At 42.4% G+C, this 22,703-nt stretch overlaps 1 protein-coding gene across 1 annotated transcript in view; it reads right to left on the bottom strand.

Annotated features, from left to right (window-relative positions):
* Positions 1-4,965: 4,965 nt before the first annotated feature.
* The window catches only part of PATJ (PATJ crumbs cell polarity complex component), a 319,938-nt gene continuing 302,200 nt past the window's right edge, over positions 4,966-22,703 (bottom strand). Inside the window, exons 43-45 of the mRNA XM_090269550.1 lie at positions 14,354-14,460; positions 11,030-11,153; positions 4,966-6,915 (exon numbers count right to left, since the gene is read on the bottom strand). Of these exons, the coding sequence (XP_090125676.1) occupies positions 6,769-6,915; positions 11,030-11,153; positions 14,354-14,460 (378 nt within the window). The 3' untranslated portion in view covers positions 4,966-6,768. The remainder of the gene's footprint in view (positions 6,916-11,029; positions 11,154-14,353; positions 14,461-22,703) is intronic.

Below are 22,703 nucleotides of genomic sequence, written 5' to 3'. Positions count from 1 at the left end.
CTAACAGTGAAATCAGTACAGTACTTTGAGTTAGCAGATTGCCTTCTATAATGTGGCTGGGCCTCATCCAGTCAGTTGAAGGCCTGAATAGAACAAAAAGACTGGCCTCCCTGAACAAGAGAATTCTCTAGCAGACAGCTTCAGGCTTCATCTGCACCATGACTCTCTTGGGTTGTGAGTCTGCCAGCCCATTCTGTAGATTTGGGACCTGCCAGCTTCTATAATTGCACGAGTCAGTTCTTTATAATAAATCTCTTTATATACACACACACATCCTATTGGTTCCGTTTCTCTGGAGAAGCCTAATACAATGGCAGGCAGGAAATTTCTGCTCCCAATTTTTAAAAACAGATAAATCTTATCCTTCAGGGTATGGGGGCCTTTGGAACTTGTTTTCTAACAGCCACTTTGAGGTTCCAGGAAAATATTATAAAATGTGGCTAGTGGAGGGAAGTTGAATGGCTGGTACCCTTTATTCCATCACCATTTCTTTTGTTCTCCCAGGAGGGAAAAGCTGGGCACATACCCAATGAACACGTTAGGCCAGAGCGGCTGCTGACACTGCACTTATCATGAGCTCTGGCTACCTGGAGAAGAAGAATGCTTAATCCTGAGGGTAGCCAGGGCTTTCTGCCTTGGGAATTCTTCCCAGGATGTAGAGATGTATGGCCAGTTGGTAGACCAAGTCTTCTTTATCAACATCCAAAAGACATGTCTATTTTTCATTGTTTTCTAGCCTTTAATTTTTTTTTTTGTCTTATAAGTATCTTGTGTTGTGGAGCTAAGTTAGGGAAACTGAAATAAGCCTCAAAAAAATTCAAGCTAGCCCTGGCTGGTGTGGCTCAGTGGATTGAGTGCCGGCCTGCGAACCGAAAGGTCACCCGTTTGACTCCCAGTCAGGGCACATGCCTGGGTTGTGGGCCAGGTCCCCAGTTGTGGGTACACAGGAGGCGACCACACATTGGTTTCTCTCCCTCTCTTTCTCCCTCCCTTCTCTCCTCTCTAAAAATAAAATAAATAAAATCTTTAAAAAATTTCATGCTAACTTAGAAGCCATGCCTGGTACTCTACAATAGTTTGCTAAATTGATGACTTCTCACAGGTTTTTAGAACACTCTTCTGCCTGCAAATTAGCTGGGTGACTGGGCAAGCCCCATACTCCTTTTGGCATGTTTCTCCCACCTGCAAAATGCGAGTAGTGGTGTGGCAGCAGGACAGGCTCCAATTAGGCGGCTGCCACCATTTCTAAAATCTGAAAAACAAACGGATTGATTTTTAGAGAGAGAAGGAAGAGAGAGGAAAACATAGATTTGTTGTTCCACTTATTTATGCATTCATTGGTTGATGCTTGTATGTGCCCTGACCGGGAATCAAACCCACAACCTTGGCATATGGGGACAATGCTTCGACAATGCTTCAATCAACTGAGCTACCCAGCGAGGACTTTAAAATCTGATTCTATAGAGAGGATCAGAGAAATTTTTGCTCCTGTGTATCTCTGCCCAGCATGGGTGAAAAATGCTTACAAGAAAACTGAATCATATGGTGAGAAATTGATTCCCGTTAGCATCTTAAATCCTTTGATTAGGACTTCTACTTCTACTTCCGTTTACAAAGGATTAAGTGCTATAGGAGTTGCCCTTCTTCTGTAGTGAACAACTAGAAAAATGGACATAATATGTAAAACAGCAGTTTTCAGACATAACAGGCAGCTCAGGATTTTGATCCTCAAAAGAAGGGAAACAAGGTAAGGCCTATAATTGCCCCAGTTTACTGTGAGGAGGCAATCTGCAGGCCAACACTCAGGAAGAGATAACCACATAGACTCCATCAGTAGGAGAGGTCAAAGTTCAGGGAGATCAGGATGTTTAGAATTTGTGAGGATAAGAGGGAGTTGCTTAGGGAGAGAGCTGCAATCTGCAGAAGGGTCCCCTTACGTCTTGGTTGGAATATTAATGTGCACATGCATGGGAGGTAACTCCTCAAGGGCAGGAAAGAACCACCTGGAGTTCAGACAGGGTTGTGAATAGTTTCTACCTTTCAGAGTGGAAAGACCTCATAATATACAGGTGTTGGGTAGAATTCTCAAAATAATATCTTAACAGTGGGAAATATTAGCCCTAAACTAAAGGCTGCATTAAGTCCCATGCCCTGTTACTTGTAATCAGTTTGGTCTTTTCAAACTGATTACAACTAACTTAACTACATGAAAAAACAGTCCACTGCGCACTATATATAAAGGAATACAACATCCCTGGCCCTATAGCTCAGTTGGTTAGAACACTGTCCCCATATGCCAGGACTGCAAGTTTGATCCCAGGTCAGGGCGCATGTAAGAATCAACTAGTGAATGCATGAATGAGTGTAACAACAGATTGATGTTTCTCTCTCACTCTCTCTTAAAAAAAAAAAAAAAAAAAAAAAGAGTACAACAGAACCCACCCAACTGTGTAAATTTTACAGCTTGGCATCTAATAACAAATTGTCAAACATGCAAAGAAGCAGAGAAATAAGTCACATCTATAATTAGGAAAGATAAATCAATCAATAGAAGCAGCCTCAATCAATGTCAAAGATGATAGAATACTATATAGATGGATATTAAACTACTATAAGTCTTAGTATAGAAACCAGGGGCAGAGTACACCGTGTGGGCCAAATCTGGCCCCTGCCTGTGTTTGTAGATATAGTTTTATAGGAACACAGCCAAGTTCATGCATTTATGTATTTCCTATTGCTGCTTCCATGTTACAATGGCAAAGTTGAGTAACTATGACAAAGATTGCAAAGGGTTGCCAAGCCTAAAATATTTATTATCTGGTTCTTCAAACCAAAAGTTTGCTGACCCCTCACGTAAAGGAAAATGTGAACACGGAAGCAGCTGGAATATACATAAAAGAAGAGGCAAATAAAAATCCTAAGGATGGGAGATACAGCATTTGAAAATTATACTGGATGGAATTAATATGAAGGTGAATTTGACCTAATGTCTATTTTCAAAACAGCTTATTGTCTAATGAGGGTAGGCTGATCTCCCTGACAATAAATGGGTTTAAAAAAGGGGAGTGTGGCAGGAATTAAAAAACAAAAACAAAAACAAAAACAAATGCCTGGCAGTTTGCAATTCCAAATTCCTGGAATTAAGGTGCATACCAGCTTAAAGTTCCTCTCCAGATGGTTGATAGTATTGGGTTAGACAAAAAAGTTCATTTAGCTTTTCCTGTAAAAGATACATTTTTCATTTTCACCAATAACTTCACTGATTTGAATATTTTAAGTTTGTTGGCTATCTCCTGCATGGTAGAACATAGATGGTTTTCGATTACTGTCTCAATTAGATTGCTCTCAACTTCAACTGGTCTACCCAACCATGGAGCATCGTCCAGGGAGACATTTCCAGCATGAAACTTCGCAAACCACTTTTGACACGTTTGATCAGTCACAGCACTTTCTCCATACACTGCACAAACCCTTTTTTTGCATTTCAGTTGTATTTTTACTTCTCTTGAAGTAATAAATATACAGAAAATTGTTACCTATTTTCTTCCACCTTCAATATTAAAATGGCTACACAACAATTCACCGATTTTGATGTTTTTTTAAAAAATGCATGTGGATAATGACAACTGTCACATACAATCCAACAAAATTCTTTTGGATGAAGTTACAGACAGCTAAACACTCTAGAGCCATCTTATGGAAAAAACAAAAAAACCCAAATGAACTTTTCGGCCAACCTGATAATTGAAGTGCTTTGCCTCGCCCCGAAGGTGAGAGGCAGGCCTACGGAGTTGGAATTCCCCTGCTCTAAGCTCCCCCCCCCCCGCCCCCCAAGTGGCATGGCTGAGGGGAGCGCTGATTTCAGCTCAGTTGTGGCTTTTCATAGCACAGGCTATATAGTTCCTCAACTCTACACCATTACAACCAGTTAACACTCTTTGCTCTCCGATTTGGGGGCAACAGTTCAGAGCTAAGCCACCCACAAAAAAATATTTTTTAAAGGTCATTACTGATTGAAACCACAAATCAGCAGCATAAATGTCTCATTTCAGGCCACCTCCATAAATGGGATAAGAGGTTTATTGCTAATGTTTATTAATTTAGTACTTACTATGAGCCAGGCACTATACTAAGGGTTCTACTTGGATTTTGCTCACTATAATGCTTAAGACACCCCCCACCCCCCGCCCCAATCCTTTCTACATAAGACTCTAAAGCAATGGGCATGTAAATAACTTGGACAAGGTCAAATGGCTAGTAAGTTAGGACTCAGACTTAGTGTGATGCCAAGACTCACCCTCTGGATTACTATACTAGCTCTTTTGTAAAGCATCTGTTCTGATGCCTGACAACATAGCTGGCAATTAATAAATGAGACAGCTAGTAATGGATCTCTAGTAATGGATCTCCAGTTTTAATAGGACACTGAAAAACTGCAAAAAGTTGCATTTTCTTTTTTCTATTAGGGAACAAAATGGCTGAAGAAAAAAACAAAATCAGATACAGAAGTTAAACTTTTTTCATATATAATAAGACTCCATTTGCTCCTTAGGCAACTACATTTATTTAAAATCTTAACATTTTGTACATATGAACATTCAGCAATTTTATTTTTCTGGTTTCCTTCCCCCTCATGCTAATTCCCATTAGTGATATTATTACTATTATGTAAATAGCCCAAATGATGAAGCCAAAACGATGTATGTGGCTGCGAGCACAACCCCTTTCACAAATTCCCATCTTCATGTCCTCCTAGCTTGTCAGTAAGTCCTGATGCAGAGAAAGTGTTTTTGGCAAGGCAGTAATTTATTGGTCATGCAAGCAGAGCCAGAGCCCGTCGTGAGAAGCACCGGTTCTGCCGATATACTGCAGCAAAAGGTGTAAAGCATCACAACTCCTTTATCAACAGGTTGTGAGTAACATGATCTAAAAGGGTAATGTGTAAAGACACACAACAACAATGTATTACTTCAAAATGTGTATTTAATGGCCATTCCATCAAAATCAAGCAGAATCACATTTCAAAAGGGTATATATATATTATTTTAAGGTGCACTTCCAAGTTTTATTTCGGCTTCATTTTTTCTCAGATGCCTGAGGTGTTCTTGCAGTAACAATTAACATAGAATGTTCAGAGGTTGATAGATTCTCATGCACTGAAAGACAGGATCCTAACAATACCGCATATCTTGGATATATTAGAAATTTCAAAAGCCATGTGCAATTTAATACTAATCATGGAAGACTTTTTCAACATAAAATTTAGGCACTCTATATTTTGGAATAGCCACAAAATATTCCAACAAGAGTTAATGCACTTTGTGATTATATCTACTCAAAGATAATTTTCAATTAAAATCTATACTTATTAAATAACATTTTAAACTAGAGCCCATTACATTTTATAACTACTGTGAATGATTTGCAGCATTGTGTTTTAGTTAAATAATGCCACCTACTTCCATTAATGATCCTGGTACTCATCCTCATGGTGTGTTTTTTTAATGGAAGAACCTTAAGAGAGTCACTGATAAGCATCTCCCCCTTTTTTCCTTCTAATACCTGAATAAGAATGTCCCTAACCACCCTTAAAAGTATTCTTGTATTTTCTGCTGTAGTTGCTTTCTTAGCATGCAAAGCTACAGCAAATGGGAGGATCCCTGGAGATCGGGGAGCGTCAGTCAAGAAACCATCATTGATTCCTAGACTCAGTTTATTTGCTCAGTCACTTTGTACCGAAGTGCATTGTTCCACCTATGTTCCTGCAGTCTGGGCTGCTAGACTGACCGGTATGGGGCCAAGGTAAAGGATACTCAAATTTGTCATTCCATATTCCACAAGGCCAAGACCACCTAGACCTCTTCTGACTTGAGGCAAAATTTGCTGATCTCTGCAGTGTGGTTTTGGGGGTTCCATCTCCTTGTCTGAAGACTGAGGAATGATACTTGCCTACTGAGATGCCATTAACTTGAGATGAACTTCCCAGACTTGAATATAATTTAGAATTGTTACAGTTCAGAACATGGATACTAATTGTTCCTGTTGACAATGAGGTGCTTTTCTTAGGTGGTATGTATTTATGTAGCTAAGAAAATAACTAGAAGCCTTTCAGAATTTTTAGATTACAGTCTGCAACTTGACCCATCATAGCCGCCAGTGAGTAACCTACAAAGATCTATCCAGAGAAATGAATTTGGGACTTATCTGACTATAAGTCATACAGAAGAGAGCACAGTAATTTCCCATAGGAGAATGCGGTTTTTCATCATGGGGATCACTGGTAAATTAATTACACTGTTAATGTTTTCTGGTGTATTTGGAGAGACAGTTAGCATAAGTAAATCATAAGTGAGATGACAGTTGCTTAACATTTGTTTCTGCTCATCAGATGAGATCTGAGGTTACTGGTGAGCCTCCGATTCAGTAGGGATAGGGAGGGATGGGCATAAGGAACGAGTAGTTATTAACTGCAGTTTCAGCAAAGATAATCAGAACCAGTTACGACGAGTTGATGAACATTGATGTTAAATGCAGAGTGGAGAAAACTCATTTGACCTCATCAAGAGGTGACAGATGCTGGGAAACATTAGGGAGCTGATCATTGATGTGGGGGACGCATGTGAAGCCTCAGCCCTCTCTCCTGAGCAGAGAGGATGAGATAGTGAGAATGAAGGTGAATTTCAGCTGAGGCTGCTTTTCCTCATCTCTCAGAGCTTCCTCTTCCTATGGATACCCTACAACATCTAGCTTGTGATCAGGGTCCGAGGCTCACGACAGCACAGTTAAGATTACAGTCCCTCTCTGGCGTTTTAGAATGGCCACAGCTTGCTCATGAGTGACACCTTCTAGAGACTCGCCATTAACAGCTAAAAGTTGATCGCCTCGCTTCAATTGGCCGTCATCTGCAGCTGCTCCCTACAAACAAGAACACTCCAGTTTAATCCAGGGTGAAGCAATTAACATTCAAATAATATTAACATTATGGTGTGCATATTAAAAGAGTAGCTTTACAGTATACCAATTAAGGTTATTTTTAGGTAATCTTTTTAAATTAAGAAAATTAAGAAAAATGTAAAATGTTATTGGAATAGTCATTTAATAGTAACTGTAACTATGTATTACTTAAATAATGTACTAGTAGAAATATAACATTCGTATTTCTTTTATTACAAGTAGTACCTTATTTCAATATTCAGTGCTAAGTGGAATTTGAATGTCATATTCACAAATGTGCAATACACAAATGAAGGCTAATGCCATCATTATACATACAGGATTCCCACTGCATTATTAACCTCTCAGCATTGTGGTGATGTCAAAAATAAGTGTAGCCTCTAAATGGGTGAGATGTGTGGCATGGAATTACATCTCAGTAAAGCTGTTCTATATAGCAATAAACAAAAGTGTAGCATCTCTAAAATTCTGTAATATCATATTCAAAATCTTCAACTTTATGTATCTTTGATCATCTACATAGGCCTCTAGATGACTATTTTCATTATATGCCCAGTCATGCATGGCTCTTGAAAATGGCACAAAGCAAGTGCAACTTGGGCTTTTTTTCATTCTAAAGCTGAGTATCTAAAAATGCCATGATATTACTAGAAATATTTTGGATAGGTAAGGAAAGAAAAGACCTGGAAATGTCTTACAGGAGGCTTTCCCCATCTGTTGGGGAAACCATGAAAATCCCTTGAAAAGTTAGTGTCATAAGGGTCCTCTAAATGACGTTGAATTACTGGAGAAATTAATTAAGACCCATAGGCACCTAGCCCAAGTGGCTCATTCAGAAGCTGACCTAAGAGGCATTAATGGTCCAGAGACCTGTGTCCCCTGGTAGTGTGGAGGTCCTGAGGTAGTGGGTGAATTATCTAGAATTTCAAAATTGTGAAAAGGGTAGAATTCCTGAATAAAGCTGTAATAAAGAATACTCAAAACCAGGCCTGTACTGGGGGGGGTGGGTACCAAAATTAAAATAAAATAATTTGCAACTTCATTCAAATCTTCTTTTTTTCCTTTAAGGAAGTGTATTAACTGCACTAAAGACAGGGTTAAACAAGTTACTGTAATGAATAAAATCAGAGTTACTTGGCTAACGTGACTTTATTAAATTTTACATGCTGAGATTTAAAGGCTTCAGCAAACCTCGGATATTTGTGTAATTCGTTTTTTAAAAGGCATGTTAATCTCTTTAAGTTTTCATTTTCAGTAATGTGAAAAAGGATGATCTTTTAACTTTCCAGGAGTTGTGCACTATTTCAGGTGTTGCTGTGCTTACTTGATAATTACCACGGACTTGCAGCTCCTCTCCTACACTATCAGTGTGGCAGTTGTGGGTTAAGCAGGGAAGAGAGGAGAAATGGTCCCCAGAGAGCCCTCCATCTGGTTTGGAAATGTGGCTTTCCCCCACTAGCTGTGCCCCAGCTTGCTCCCCCAGCCTGCCCTGTGCTGTAAAATAGGCATCTACTGTCTACCTTTCTCCTGGTCTAAGGATTAAATATATGGCACACAGTATTTACTCCATAATGGTGGTGATTTAATAAAATGAAACTTTAGTGATGATCAAACTCATGCCTTCATATTTCACAGGCCCTGAAAAAATGCTCCCTAAATGTTCAGGGTTGTTGAAGTCTTCAGGTCCATGCCTTTTTGCCTATAGTATAATCTGGCTGCTGAAGGAACTAAGCTGGCTTTGATTTTGAAGTTTCCCACCAAACACCTGAAAGAAAATGGAAGGTCCTGAAGGCTCTACATCAGATTGACTAAATCCTGCAAATCCTATATATGCAATGCATGTGATGCTTCATATTTCTAGAGGGGAGAAAGATCTTGATGGGCCAAATCAATTTCTTCATTGAATAACAGAATTAATAAACAAGGCTTAGGACAGCACAAAAGTCACCTAAAGATCCACACCCTGTGGACATCTAAGATCCAGAACCCTAAAGAGACAAACATTTTTAAGAATACATGTTCAGTATTATAAAACTCCTTGCCAGTTTTTGGTTTCTGATTCTTTTCAGAAAACTTTAAAATTTGGATAGCTTGGTTTACTCTAACAAAAAAAGAAAGAAAGAAAGAAAGAGAGTCATCAAATGAAATCTTATAGAAAACTCTATGGAACCATAATAATAATAATAATAATAATAATAATAACAATAACTTGCATTGGAATATTCTTTTATTGAGATGAAATGAACTAAGTAGGCTATTAGCTAGGGCTTTAGGACTTTTTTCTTTTTTTTTAAATTCAGAGCTTTTCATTTTCAGGTGTGCCTCACTGTATAAAAAAGGTTCATTCCTTAAAAAATAAAACACACCAAGGATATTCAATATTTACTACTATGTTACAAACTACATAACTGCTTCCTAAATGAGCACTTTCAATGAGGACCTTTGAAAAGGGCATTTTGTGCGAGCTTCAGTCCATTCATTATTTCCACTATGCTTGTCCCACCTGATTTGATGGTTGTTTCTTTTCAAATATCCACCAGCAATGCATGGGCATTTCCCTCTTAGCTGTAGGTTCCGTGACCTGACCAAAGCTGCCTGGCCCCGGCCCCACCAGCCCATGTGCACGTGTAGACAGGTGCAGCCGGTGCAGCCTGCTGAACGTGGGGCTGTGGGTCAGAAGACCTTAGGAGCTAACCAGTCCTCTCTCTGGACTGCAGCTGATGTCCTTAGTCATGAAGGGACCTGGTGATTACAACATTCTGGAGGGGCTATTCAGAGGCCTAGGAACAACTTGCTAAAAGGTGAAGGCTAACCTTGTAGCCTTTCCCTTGCCTTCATCTACATAGCCGGCACTCTTAAAAGCAAAGTATAATAATGCCTCAACAGAATAATCATCACAACTGCTTATGGTGGTGTCTCAGGAAAAGGAGAGTCTGTAGGTGGCTTAGCCTCCTTGGGAACGACTGGACTGGGGAAGCACTGTTACCTAGAATGTCTCTAATTTGTCCTTCCCTTCCCCCTTTTCCTGTCACTAAGGCAGCAGTCTTTAGGAATAACATGCCTTCTTAATAGGCACCTTAGCAAGACAGAAACATGTGAATACATCAGCAGGTGCTGAATGGGTCCCAAAGCAAATGTCAAATGACTTAAGGTTCAGGTCAGGTCATGGTTAGCCCAATTTGCAGATGATAAGATATGCACTTATATTTAGAGTATAGTATAACTTTTTAGAAAGAAAAATGATCTATCTTCTTCTTTTGAAGACCTTTATTTCTTTAGGAAAATAAAGCTAAAAGAGGCAATCAGAGCAATTAATAAACAAATGACTGTGATAAAACCAATGAAGAATAAAATTTAATATCAATACTAAATACTTTTCAGAGATATTTAAACTTTATAGTAAAATTAAATTCCAACTTAAAAAATCCCAGTGAAGTTAAAAATAACTTATCTACGAGCCATATGGAGGCATGCACACCATGACCTGTGTGTTCAGTAGGATGCCCTGGAATATTTAATTCCTGGAAAAAGAATATTACCTAGTCTTAGTCTAACTTACTGAGCTGATCCTGCAAGTATTGGCAGAGTACTGTAGGAGAGAAACCACTTTAAGCTAAAGTGTCCTGAGGTTTTTGGCGACAGACAGCCATAAATGTTGCACTGAACCACGGCTTGTACAAAGCTTCATGCCATGTGGCTCTCTTGTGTCTGCTACCTTTTCTTAAAGGGGAAAGCCAAATCTTAGTTCTAGCCCACAGCAATACTTCAAAGGCCATCTTCCAAAGACTGTGGCACTGCTCCTGATATTGTGTTGCTGAAATAAGGCACTTTAAAAAATCTACTGGCATTTACTTTTGTAATAGGGTCCGAAGAAAAATACATTTCTGTGACTCCACTACTATAAAAGAACTCTTCTTTTACTACTCTGGTGTGGAAATTTCCTATAAGATTAAAATAAATAAGCATATATGTATACATCCAGGTATAGTCCAAAATAAACCAAAGCACTTAAAAAAAAAATCTCACCTAGGTTTGATTAAAAAAAAAAAAAGTACAGTAAAAAAGGAAAAAATACCTTTGCAAATATAGTCTTGACATAAATTGGCAGGTCTCCATGGGGACTTCCATAACCCCCTACAATACTAAACCCCAATCCTTCAGAGCCTTTCTCCAAAGTAATAATCTTAGGTGGAGGTGTTCTGAAAACACAATGCATGCTGTTTAATTAAAGAATAGATATTGAGAAGGAATTTCATTTTCATGGAAGAACACAGGTTTGAGAGAGACTTTCATACTGTGAAACTACTAAGGTCAAATCAAACTATCAGAGAACGATCCAGAAACATTTAAAAATTTCCCGTATTATGCTGGATTAATGATGAATAATGGTTTAGGGGTTTCTCTCTTATAAAATCCACTGTTTGTTATTTACAAATAAAGTCATGATGCTGAAATTGTCGAAGCATCTTTCTATATGCTTAGTTTTAAAGTATTACGTTGGCTATTTAAAACTGAATGGAACCTTAAAGAATATGCATGGAGACAGGGAGGCGGGGTGTTACCTTAGCTTAGTGCAGACCGCCAGTCTGCAAGTGCACTTGTGACCTGAACAGAAGATGGTGTTCTGGTCGCTCACTAAACCTCTGTTCTTTTTCTGCATGAACACCCTCCTACACCTGCCCCACTACTTCCATCTAAGGTGGAGACTGATTCTTCAAAAGCCACCTCCACTGCAATGCTTCCATGACCCCTTGGGAGAGTTAGCCACACCTTTTGGTGCCCGCTTTGCATTAGGCCCTGATTTCCATCATGGCCTCGTTATAGCCTTTTGTGGTTACTTAAGCATCTTTTTCCTCTACTGGACCATGAACTCCTTAAGTCTTAGTCATCTAAGTATTCCTAGTGCTATGCTCAGTGCCCGTCACAAACTCAGGATCATGACTGTGTAAATGAGAACTGAAATCCAGGAGAGAAGAGAGAAACCAGGGTAAAGCAAAATAGATAATGACAATCTGTTTCAAATGTATCATTTAGATTTTCAAAGCTTCGTCCAGTGTGGAAGTCATCTCTCTCAGAAACAACATGGGTAAACATCAAATTACCTATGTGGGTTCAAGTGGTTAAATCTAAGCTTAACTAATACCAGCTTCTTATTCCAAAATGTGGTTGTCCAAATGAACTCTGGTCACCCAGACCCTGTCACCATACTTGCAGCAGGAGGCTCACACTTGTATGCCGGCAGCATCACTTATTTCGTGGCAACACGTGTGTCCGAGAGGCAGAGCCCAGTGATGTCAACCCAGCCATTCAAAGATTTAGAAAAATTTGCAAAACTGGGATATAAGTAACCTTTGAATATGCTATTCTATCTGACTAGAATATTTGCTTCTCTCCCCCTTCTCAGTTTTTCCTGGCTCATTTTAGGCTTGATTTTCAGCTGTTCACACTGATAGCAGCTGTTTGTTGGTGCACTTACTGGGTGCTTATAGGTGGCATCCACAGTTATTGATGAATGTCTGTGCCATATGAATTGCTGACTGTTTTGAATGCCACTCCTACTTTCTCTCCAGTTACTTTAAAACTCAGCTTCAGTGTTATTGCCTGGATCCAAGAACAGTCCCTAAATGAGTCATGCCCCTCCTCCATGGTTTCACATGACCCTGGGCTTACTTATCTCTCGCATCTAACTTAGCTCTCCTATACTTATCAACTCCTTTTAGAACCATGGATATCGGTCTGTCTTTCCAGTTCTCTGGCAGTTCTGTAAGGACAGGGGCAATGCCTTCACCCAGGTTTCTAGGTTTAACTCCTCGGGACCCAGCACTTGTGCAGTGTCTAATCTTAGGAGGCACTCAATAAATATCTGCTGAACTAATGATGAATTATCCTCTATGGCTGAAATGTAATGACGTCATGAATAAGGATCTACTTTTCATCACTTTGGGACCTGGTAAGTACTCTCAGTAATAACCCACTGGCTGGACAAGACCTTGATTTCTTTTTCTTCTTTCAAACAAAGGCCCCATTACGAGGATACTGAAATTCCCCTAGATGTCCAAAGCTACTGTTCTAGGTCCAGCCCCTGGGGGCCACCAAATCGTTAGAGACCTTCAGAATTGTGCCTATTCACAATTAGAGACCTGTTTCAGGGGGAGATAGAGGAACACAGCTCCACTCTCAGCTGGAAGCATCAGATGGAGTCTGTCTCCATTTATCTCACATTTTCGATTAGTTTTAATTTTTTTTTTGTGTGTGTGCAGAAGATAGTAAAATAAATCCCCAAATGTAAATAGTGGTTGGATTATAAGTCATTTAAATTATGTTAAGCTAGTGGTTTTCAATTTGTCAGGAGCCATACAGCTGTGGAATCATTAAAAAAATGGATACATCAAAAAATGGTAAATGTATACTACTCCTATAAGGGTCCTGATTTTTTTTTTTTTTTTTTTTTAAGGAAAGGGATATTTTAACTTGGAAAAGTTATATGTTCATGTATTTGCCATATTTTAAAAGCATGCATTTATTACTTTCATAATGAGAAGATAGTAAAATGAGCTTAGTTTAATATTTTTTTCCTCAAGAAAAACAAATCCAGGGGCATCTAAGATCTAATTTTCAGGAATGTCATCAGTTTGGCTCAAATAAACTCTTACAAAAATTCAAAAAAAAAACCAAAAACCAAAGATGTCCTTTAAGTTGATGACATACCAGGAAAAAGGAATGGTTGTGATCACCAGATCCTTCTAATAAACCATTCGGATCAGTCAACAAACATTTATTGAGCACCTACTAGTGACCAGGCACTGGCGGTACTGAGAGGAGTAATTTTAGGCAGCATTTCTCAAAGTATGGATCCTCTGGCTACAGGTAGCAAATGCTCCCTGGAGAACCCACTATAGACCACCTACTCAGAATCTCTGAGATCGGACCAGGGAAATTAGCATTTTTAAATATGCTCTTTAGATTATTTTAATGCACGTTCTAGTTTGAAAAACACTGCTTTAATGAGCAACTTTCACTACAGTGACTGGTTTTAATGAAGGACACCAGTAAGTACTACAAGATTTTGCTTAGAAAACCGAGGAGACCTGGTTCCTTGAATAATAACGCAGGGTGTACCTGGCTGTAAAGCTGTGGTTTCCTAAAGGAGAAGGCATAGGTACCTTGTCAAAGTGACCAGGTGTGGGGTGTGTAAGCCCTGCAACAACAGTCTGTTAAGAACTTACACAGTGGAACAAAGCTTTCTGAAAAATAAGGAAACCCTGGTGCTTTCTTGGAGATTTTCTACGAATTGGAAAAGTAATGTGTACTTTTTAAGAGAGTATGCTCTAGAGTCTGGAAAAGGTCTCACTGAGCTTGCCCACACACACAATAGGCACTCTGCCTCTAGAACACTCACTCTGCGTCTTCCGGAGGGTGTTCAGCAGTGGGTGAACCAAGGTGGTAGCCTGTAGACAAGTTTTCAAGCTGAGTTGCTATGGCGCTTATACTGGTATCTGCTACAACCTGCGGGAAAAGTTAGAATAAGACAACCCATGATAAGTCAGGGGAGAATTAGAGAAACCATAGTATATTGAACAGTCAGTTTTCAGTCCTCATCTTATTCAACCTGTCTGCAGCCTTTGACAAATGGATTATTCTCTCCGTCTCAAACTATTTTCTTCAGTTGGTTTCCATGGCACTGCCCTAGTCAAGTTTCCTTTCTACCTTCTGGCCCATCCTTTTTATCTCCCAAACCCCTAACTATCAGAGTGCCACAGGGATCAGTTCTCAGCTTCTTATCTTTTCCATCTCATCAGTTTAAATGTCATCAATGTAATGGTAATTCCTGAATCTGTATCTCCACTACCACCACCTTTAATTAACTCTCTCTCTATATATATGTATCTCCACCAATCTGGCATTCCTAATGCGACGTTCAACAGGTATCTCACACCTAACATGTCCCACACTGAGCCCCCACCTCCTCCGTGTGTTTCGTAACCTTCCTCATCTTGGGTAGCTGTGACTCTTTGAGTTCCAGAAAACACTTTGGTGTCATGCTTGGTTGCTTTTAGTTTCACAACCCACATGTAATCCTCATAAAATTCTATTGGTCTTCCTACGAAATTTCTCTTGCTTGGAGTTTTACAGTAACTTTCTCACTGGTCTTCAAGTGTACAGCAGATTGCTCTGGCTGGTGTGGTTCAGGGGATTAAGCGCTTCCCTGTGAACCGAAAGGTCACGGGTTTGATTCTTGGTCAGAGCACATGCCTGGGTTGCGGGCCAGGTCCCCAGTTGAAGGCGTGCGAGAGGCAACCCACTGATGTTTCTCTCACAGATCACTCACTGAGGTTCTTCCACCCAGTTATAGCTCAGCCCTTCTCTAACCTCATGTCTCCCATGTTCCCTCTGTTCCAGCCATGCTGGCCTCCTTGCTGTTTCTCTAATGTGCCAGAGGCATTTCATCTCTGCTTTGCAACTGCTGTGCCTTCTGCCCGGAGGGCTCTGTTTTCTGCATCTGTGTGGCTAGCTGCACTTCCTTTAGGTCTTTATTATTTATTTATTTATTTTTTTAATATTTTATTTATTTTTAGAGGGCAGGGAAAAGAGGAAGAAACAGAGGGAGAGAAACACCGTTGTGAGAGAGAAACATTGATTGGCTGCCTCTGGCACGCCCCCAACTGGGGTCCTGGCCTGCAACCCAGGCATGTGCCCTGACTGGGAATTGAACTGGTGACCCTTTGGTCTACAGGCCGGCACTCAATCCACTGAGCCACATCAGCCTGGCTAGGTCTTTACTTTAAAGTCACCTTCCCTGGCCATTTGAACTGAAATCTCCACACCAACTTCCTGGCTCAACATGTCCTATCTTCCTTCCCTGCTTTGCTTCCTTCTTACCGCTGTTACTGTCTAATGCACTGTGCGTTTATTTTACCTTCTTTACCATCTATTGCTTCATATTAGACTGTGTGGGGAAGAAGTTTGTTTTGTTTACTACTGTATCTCCATTATGAAAAACAGTGTCTAGCATGTATTATGTTAGGTGAATAAAAGACTATCGCTATAATTTGCCTTTTAGATGATCCCAAAAGTATAGCAGAATAATGGCATTTAAACATTCACTTTGTATTTCTATCCTGCAAAAACCATCCCAAAGCATTCAGAAGAAATATAGTATAGCTCTGACAGCCCATACATAGTAAGACACAAAGGAGTTCTGGTGCTCAGTTCCTCCCACTTCAATGATGCTGATGCCAAGTTTCTGCTTCCTCATCTGTCAAATGGGAACCATAGAAGCGTGCGTTGTCTACTTAGCCTGGAGTTGTCTTCCACCTCAATGAGTTATTGGAGCGTCTTTCTCAAGAGCTCTCGGGCTACCCTTGCTTCTGATCACCAGTCCTGCTGGGTTACAATTCTCAGCGCATGAGTACAGAGTGAAGGGACTTAGCCTGACAGCAGTGCAAAGGAGCTTGATGTGATTGCAGTTTCAGAATAAACCAACAGAGGGCACGGCTGCCTCAATCTGTTAGCTTAGTTGAATCTGTTAATATTTAGAAGGAAAGCAAGCGACAGGGCAGCCCTGGCTCTAGCCCAGCTGGGTCAGAACACATTTCAGGTGAAGCATCCTACTCTGGGGGAAAACATTGCTAAATGTGAGTTATAGGATCTTCTGGAAATATCATCATATAAGGAATGACTAAATGAATCGAGGGAAATTTAGAAAAAGAGACAAAGGGGAAATAATTGATTCTCCCTAATCACAAGAGCTCCTCCACTCTCCCCCAAAGCAAGTGTTTGAGTTGTCTTTGCATGTGACCTCTGTAATCCTACCTACTCTTAAAAAATAAAAAATAAAAAATTTTTTTTAGAGAGAGAAAAGGAGGTAGAAAGAGAAGGAGAGAAACATCAATGTGTGAGAGAAATATCTATTTATTGGTTGACACATGCCTGTCCCCAACTGGGGACCTGGCCAGCAACCCAGCTACATGCCCTGGCTGGGAATCAAACCGGAGGCCTTTTGGTTTGTGGAATGATATGCAACCAATTGAGTTACACCAGTCAGAGCAATATTCCTTACTCTTAAGCTACACTATCTTCATAAACCCACTCATTCTGGCTTCCATTCCTGTCACCATTGATGACCCACATTCTCTGGCTTTGCCTGTTTTTCCAGGTCTTTGCTATTTTTGCTCACCCCTGTGGCTCAGTCCCAGGCCCACTTCCCACTTGCACACTCAGGGACTAGGTGACAGCATCCACATTCCCACAGCTTTAAACGCCAACAACGTGCTGACAATTCCCAGGTTAGTCATTATATCCAGTCGCCAACTTAACATCTGCATTTTTAATATCTCAAGGGCTTATTAAAATTAACACAACCAAACCCAGACCCTTGATCCAACAAGCGAACCCCTTCAATTCATTTCTTTTCCTCGTTTTCCACCTTTTAGGAGATGGCACCTCCAGCTGACTAATTAGAAGTCCACTAGGTGTTATATTGAAAATACTTGACTGCTGGCTGGGGACTGTCCAACTGGAAAGGAAGCTAGGATGCTAACCATACAGGCACTCCTCTATCAACCTGATATGCCCCTCTCTCTCCTGCCATAAGTAATCCACCCCCAAGTCCTCTGCAGTTTACCTCCAAAATACCTATCAAATCTCTTTACTTTTTATCTCAGTGGTGACCATCCTAAATCATTCATCATTATCAGCTGCCTTTTAACTATAATCCCCACTCATCCTCTTTCCATCATTCTTCCTTACAATAGCCATTTATCTTTTTAAATATAAAACGGATAATGCCACTCCCCTGTTTAAAACCTTTCATAGTCTCTCTGTACTTGGAACAAAATTCACTCCCTAATTATATACACAAAGATCCTCCCCTGCCTACCTGTCTAAATCCATTTATCTCCTTCCTTTCCAACCCACATTCCAATACTGTCTGTCTGGAATCTACCCCACAACACACTCTTTCCCCCCAAACCAGGTGGCCTGGCATCAGCTTTAAAGTCATGTCCTTTATAGAAGCCTTCTTTGATTACCCACATTTAAATTAATTTCTCCCATTTACCTCTCCATAGCACTCTTGAAGTATTTCTCACAAACTGTGATGCATATTTATGTAACTGACAGCCTCGGTTCCCATGCTGTCGCCCCTCCCCCCGCCTGATTACAGCTGCCTGGGAGTTTCCTGTGATAATGGGGTACATCAACCGGAGCTCCGCTCGGCCTTGATCAGCCCTAGACTCACAGCTGCGAGATAACCACTGAACTTAATAGTTTCTTTTTTCTTCCCCCTATAAAACAGCCCCCTCCTTCCCTAGGAGCCTGGAGTCGGGATATCCGCAGCACGGCTTCCTCCCCGCTTGCTAATTTCCCTCAATAAACTTCTTTTCTTCTGCTCGCTGCCTCCTCATGGTTCTCTGAGCGACATCATTCTTACATTGTGGTGCCAAAACCCGGGATTGGGACACCGGCTCAATTGGGACTCCCGAGTTGGACTCGGGCCTGAGCTGGCTCCAATCCTTGGACCTGCAGTCACTCAGACCTCTATAGGTTGGCGGCTCGAGCTTCCCCTCTGGCTTCCCTTCTGCCTCCTTTGTCCTCCGACCCCTCCCCAACTGCCATCTACTCCCAGCCAACACCGGCCCTCGGATTTATGGGTGAGTTCTCTGCCTCCATTTTCTCCGGTGATTCTGTTTCCTGGTCTAATACGAGACCATTCTGGGCAGTCTGGCCCTAAATCTGAGTGTTCAATTGGAACCACTCCTCGGTGTCAATCTGGACCCCTCTCTCTGGAGCCCGATGAAGCCCAGGGACGCCTGGAATAAATCAGCGCCTCTCCTCTTGGCCTTTGGCCCTCCACCCTCTGGTCGAAATGGGGACGTTCCTCTCAACAGAGTGCGGAGCCAGAAATGTTGGCTTGAACTCCCCCTTCCCCTCCCCTTCCTTCTCAGACCCACAATAACTGTAACTATCACCATGGGAATTGGCCGGTACCTCCCACCCAAAAATACCCCTCTTGGGTGTTTAACCTGTAATCTCAGACCCCTCCAACTAAATGGAGAAGTCAAGGCACTGTCGCGTGGCCCCAACATCCTCTAAATAACCAGTCAGTAGCCAAAAGATGGCACACTTAACTTCGGAGTTCTCATAGACCTCCATAACTTTCTCAGCAGTTGGACAGACGATCAAAATTACTTCTTTATGCTCAGGCTTTCTAAACTCCTCAGTCCACTCTCTCTCTGCAAACAGCTCACTGTCCACCAAATTCTCCTTATCTGAAAAACACCACCTTCTGCTCAACCTTCTTCTGCACTCCCTTTAACCCCTTTTCCTTCTTCCTTACACACAAATTTATTACTCACAATGAAACATCGAAACACAGATTTTTAGCAATAACCAAAACATTTATTCACAGACTGGCAGCTTTAGATGCAGCCAAGGACCAAGGGGGCTCCCTGGCTACATTTTCCCATTTTCCAAGATTTAGTAATGAACGTCCTCCTTTCAGATTTCGGATGTTCTTTGTTCTCAGAGGCATTTATGCTGAGCCGCGAATGCCCCTTTTCTAATGCTTGTATTGTTAACTCTGTCAAATAAACCCCTCTAATTACATTTGTCTTTTACTGCTAAATATTTTTCCACTGGTCTAAAAACTTACTGGCGCAGGGGCCGCTGGGTGTTTGGCGCCACAAGTGAGAGCCCCTCGGGGCTCGCCCCGCCCCCACCTCACTGGGTCGGTGAAAAAACGATCAAAGTAGTATTTCACCCGGAGGGTGGGAGGTGGGGTGGAGGTGGGTGGAGCCCGCGCCCCGCTGCCCCACTAATACTCCCCACCTGACACTGTCCCCAGTGCGCTTCTGTCTCACTGTACCGCGGCCAGGCCACCGAGGGAGAACTGGGGTGCCCGGCTTCCCCTCCCCCGCCTCCGTGCGCCTCCCCGGCCACCAGTGCCGAATCTCTGCGGCTGTGCCGCACCCAGGGCAGCTCGCGGTTTCCCCTCCCCCGACCCCCCCTTGTGCGCGTGCGCGTGCACTGGCGCCTGCCAGGCTACACCCGGCGCGCCGCTGGACCCCGAGGTGTGCGCGCTCCCGCCCGTGGAGGGAACCTCCCCGAGCCGCCTTCATAACCCTGGTCGCCTGACAGTTCTCAGCCCTTCAAAACTCCGGGCTCCGCCTCCCTTGACCAGGTCCCGCCCTCCCAGCCACCAAGGCCGCCTACGGGAGCGAGCGCAGCCCACACTGGCGCCAGGCAGAAAGAGGTGGAGGAAGGGGCTCGCTGTCGCGGGCTGTGCTACTGCGGCCAGCTGCCGCCGCCACCACCACCACCACCACCATCACCATCATCACCACCACCACCACCACAACCACCGTTGCCGCCGCCGCCGCCACCACCACCACCGCCACCACCACCAACCGGCACCGGACTGGACTCGCTAGGCCAAAGGAAATCGAGGTCAGGCCCCACAGGCAGCCAGGCCGCCCTCCCCGCCCCTGGTGTCCCCGGCGCCCCGCTACTCTTCATCCCTCTTCCTCCTCCTTCCCCCCACTTTGCCGCCGCCACCTTCTCCAGCCAATCCCAGAGGCCCATCCCTACCTCCCCTTTTCGAGTCCCTCCTGCCTCTGATCAGCATCGCCCCTCTTGTCTCCACCGCCCCACTGCGCGAGGTCGTTCATAGAGTCGGTGTCATACAAATACATATCCCACTCCCTTACGTGTCTCCTTGCCGGGACACGCAAATTATTGTTTAAAGCTATCAGCTATGACAGAACTCTCAAATTTGCCGAAATCCTCTTCTTACCCACCCACTTCATTAATCAATCGGCCCCAAACATTCAAAAAAGCTCCAAAAACTTCAGACAAGCCCCCAAACCCTTCCATATATAAATCGCCTTCCGTATATAAAAACCGGAAGGAGGAGAGGAAGAAGGAGCCAGGAAAACTGAAATACAAGCACTCTCTTTTGCTGGCTAATGCTCTGAAAAATTCCTCCAGGGAAAAAAATTAAACCTAAAAGCAAAGCCTCCACCATTAGGCAGGCTTTGGGCCCCTGTTTCCAGTGCAGTCAGGAGAAACATTGGACAAAGCTCTGTCCAAACCACTGCCCTTTCTGTCAAAAGACAAATCATTGGAAGGTAGACTGTCCATCGGCCTCTAACCGAGGGACTAGTCCACCTACCACTAGCAAAATACTACCACCATGATTACTCTATCCAGCGAAGCTGTCATTCAGAATAGAAGGGCAGAGAAAGTGCTTCCAGGACAAAGTAAAACTGAAGGAGTTCTTAAGAGCCAAACCACCATTATATGAGATGTTAAAGGGACTTATTTAGGAGAAAGAGGATCAAAACTATGAACATTTAAAATGAAAACTGTATCACAGCAACCGACAGAGGCTAGGGAACAGAAACAAAGGCAAACTAAGTAGGCAATGAGAGTGGGAAAAGAATTATAGGTATGGGGAACATTATGGGGGGGAGGTCAGCAGGAAGGGGGAAAGGGAGGGAGATGGTACAGGAATTAAGCATAGTAGGAGGGAGTGGAGTAGACAGGAAGATGTTGAGAACTATGCACAACCAATGGGCATGGATTAAGGTGGGGGCAACAGGAAGGAGGGGGGGGTCACTGGGTGGAGGAGAACAAAGGGAAAAGAAATTGGGACAACTGTAACAGCATAATCAATAAAGCGTATTTTTTTAAAAAGTGAAGGCTGGATTCAATCCATGCCATTCCACTCTGGAGTCTTGTACTCTTGATCATATGTAGTGTGAGGGCAGAGTTTAGGGTCTGGACGTAGAGCAGGGGAGGAAGAGGGGCAGAGAAAGAGTCTAACAGCAGGTGCAAACAGAGCAGATCATCATGGTGTGTGCTTGGCAACAGGCAGGAAAACATCATTCTGCTCCCCCATGCTACAAAGAGAGGGCGTGGGTGTTGGAGATACACACCCCACAGAGGCTCTAGGAAGAGAGCTTTTTAACTTTTAGAAAGAGAATATACTTTCATGAGTCCATGAAACCAGACATATAACTTAGGAAACCAAAGTCATAGTTCTATTTGGGTAAAAATAGTTTTATTTAAAAAATCTAGCTAGGAAATATAAAAATACATCTACATCATCTTGCAGAAAAACTCAAATTCCTCCAAAACATGAAGGCCTCTACCTCACCCCAGAACCCTGAAATGAAAAAGGCCTCCCAACCACTGATAATATTAAATCCTAGACATAGAACCACCTAGGATCTTAGAAGCTACCCAGGTCCATGCCTGTTTTGTAGGAGTGGAACCCAAGGGGCTGATGGGCCACATGAAGGATTTCCCACTGACGACTAGGTCTTCTGCAGGAAGATAGGGAGAGCACAAACCCGTCACCAGCAGATGACTTTATAGCCCAGGGCATTTGCATCAACCATCTTGGTCTCCGCTGATTGGCCTTCCCACAGAATAACTTGTGAGAGGGGATAATCTGATCCCAGAAGGGCATGCAAGTTCAAGGAGATGTGGTCTGTGAGTTGACTCAGCCCTGTATCTGAAGTGCTTGCTCTTGCCCTACCAACGCCTGGGACTGAACAACATGGAGGTAAGGCTAGGAGAGGTCTATTTGTGTGTTTTGAAGTAGGGGGAGACCAACAGGCTGATGAAATGTTTATTCCATTTTTGAAAAAAGGGAAATCTTGAATTCCTGGGTATGAACTTCTGTGGCAGGTTCTGAAGATAGAGATGGGAGCAGAGGAAACAAAGGGAAGCAAATGTGTTCCCTG

The sequence above is a fragment of the Furipterus horrens genome, unplaced genomic scaffold (assembly GCF_987537825.1).
Source record: "Furipterus horrens unplaced genomic scaffold, mFurHor1.1.pri manual_scaffold_3, whole genome shotgun sequence".
Lineage (NCBI taxonomy): Eukaryota > Metazoa > Chordata > Mammalia > Chiroptera > Furipteridae > Furipterus > Furipterus horrens.
This window is presented reverse-complemented; position numbering and strand designations above follow the sequence as displayed.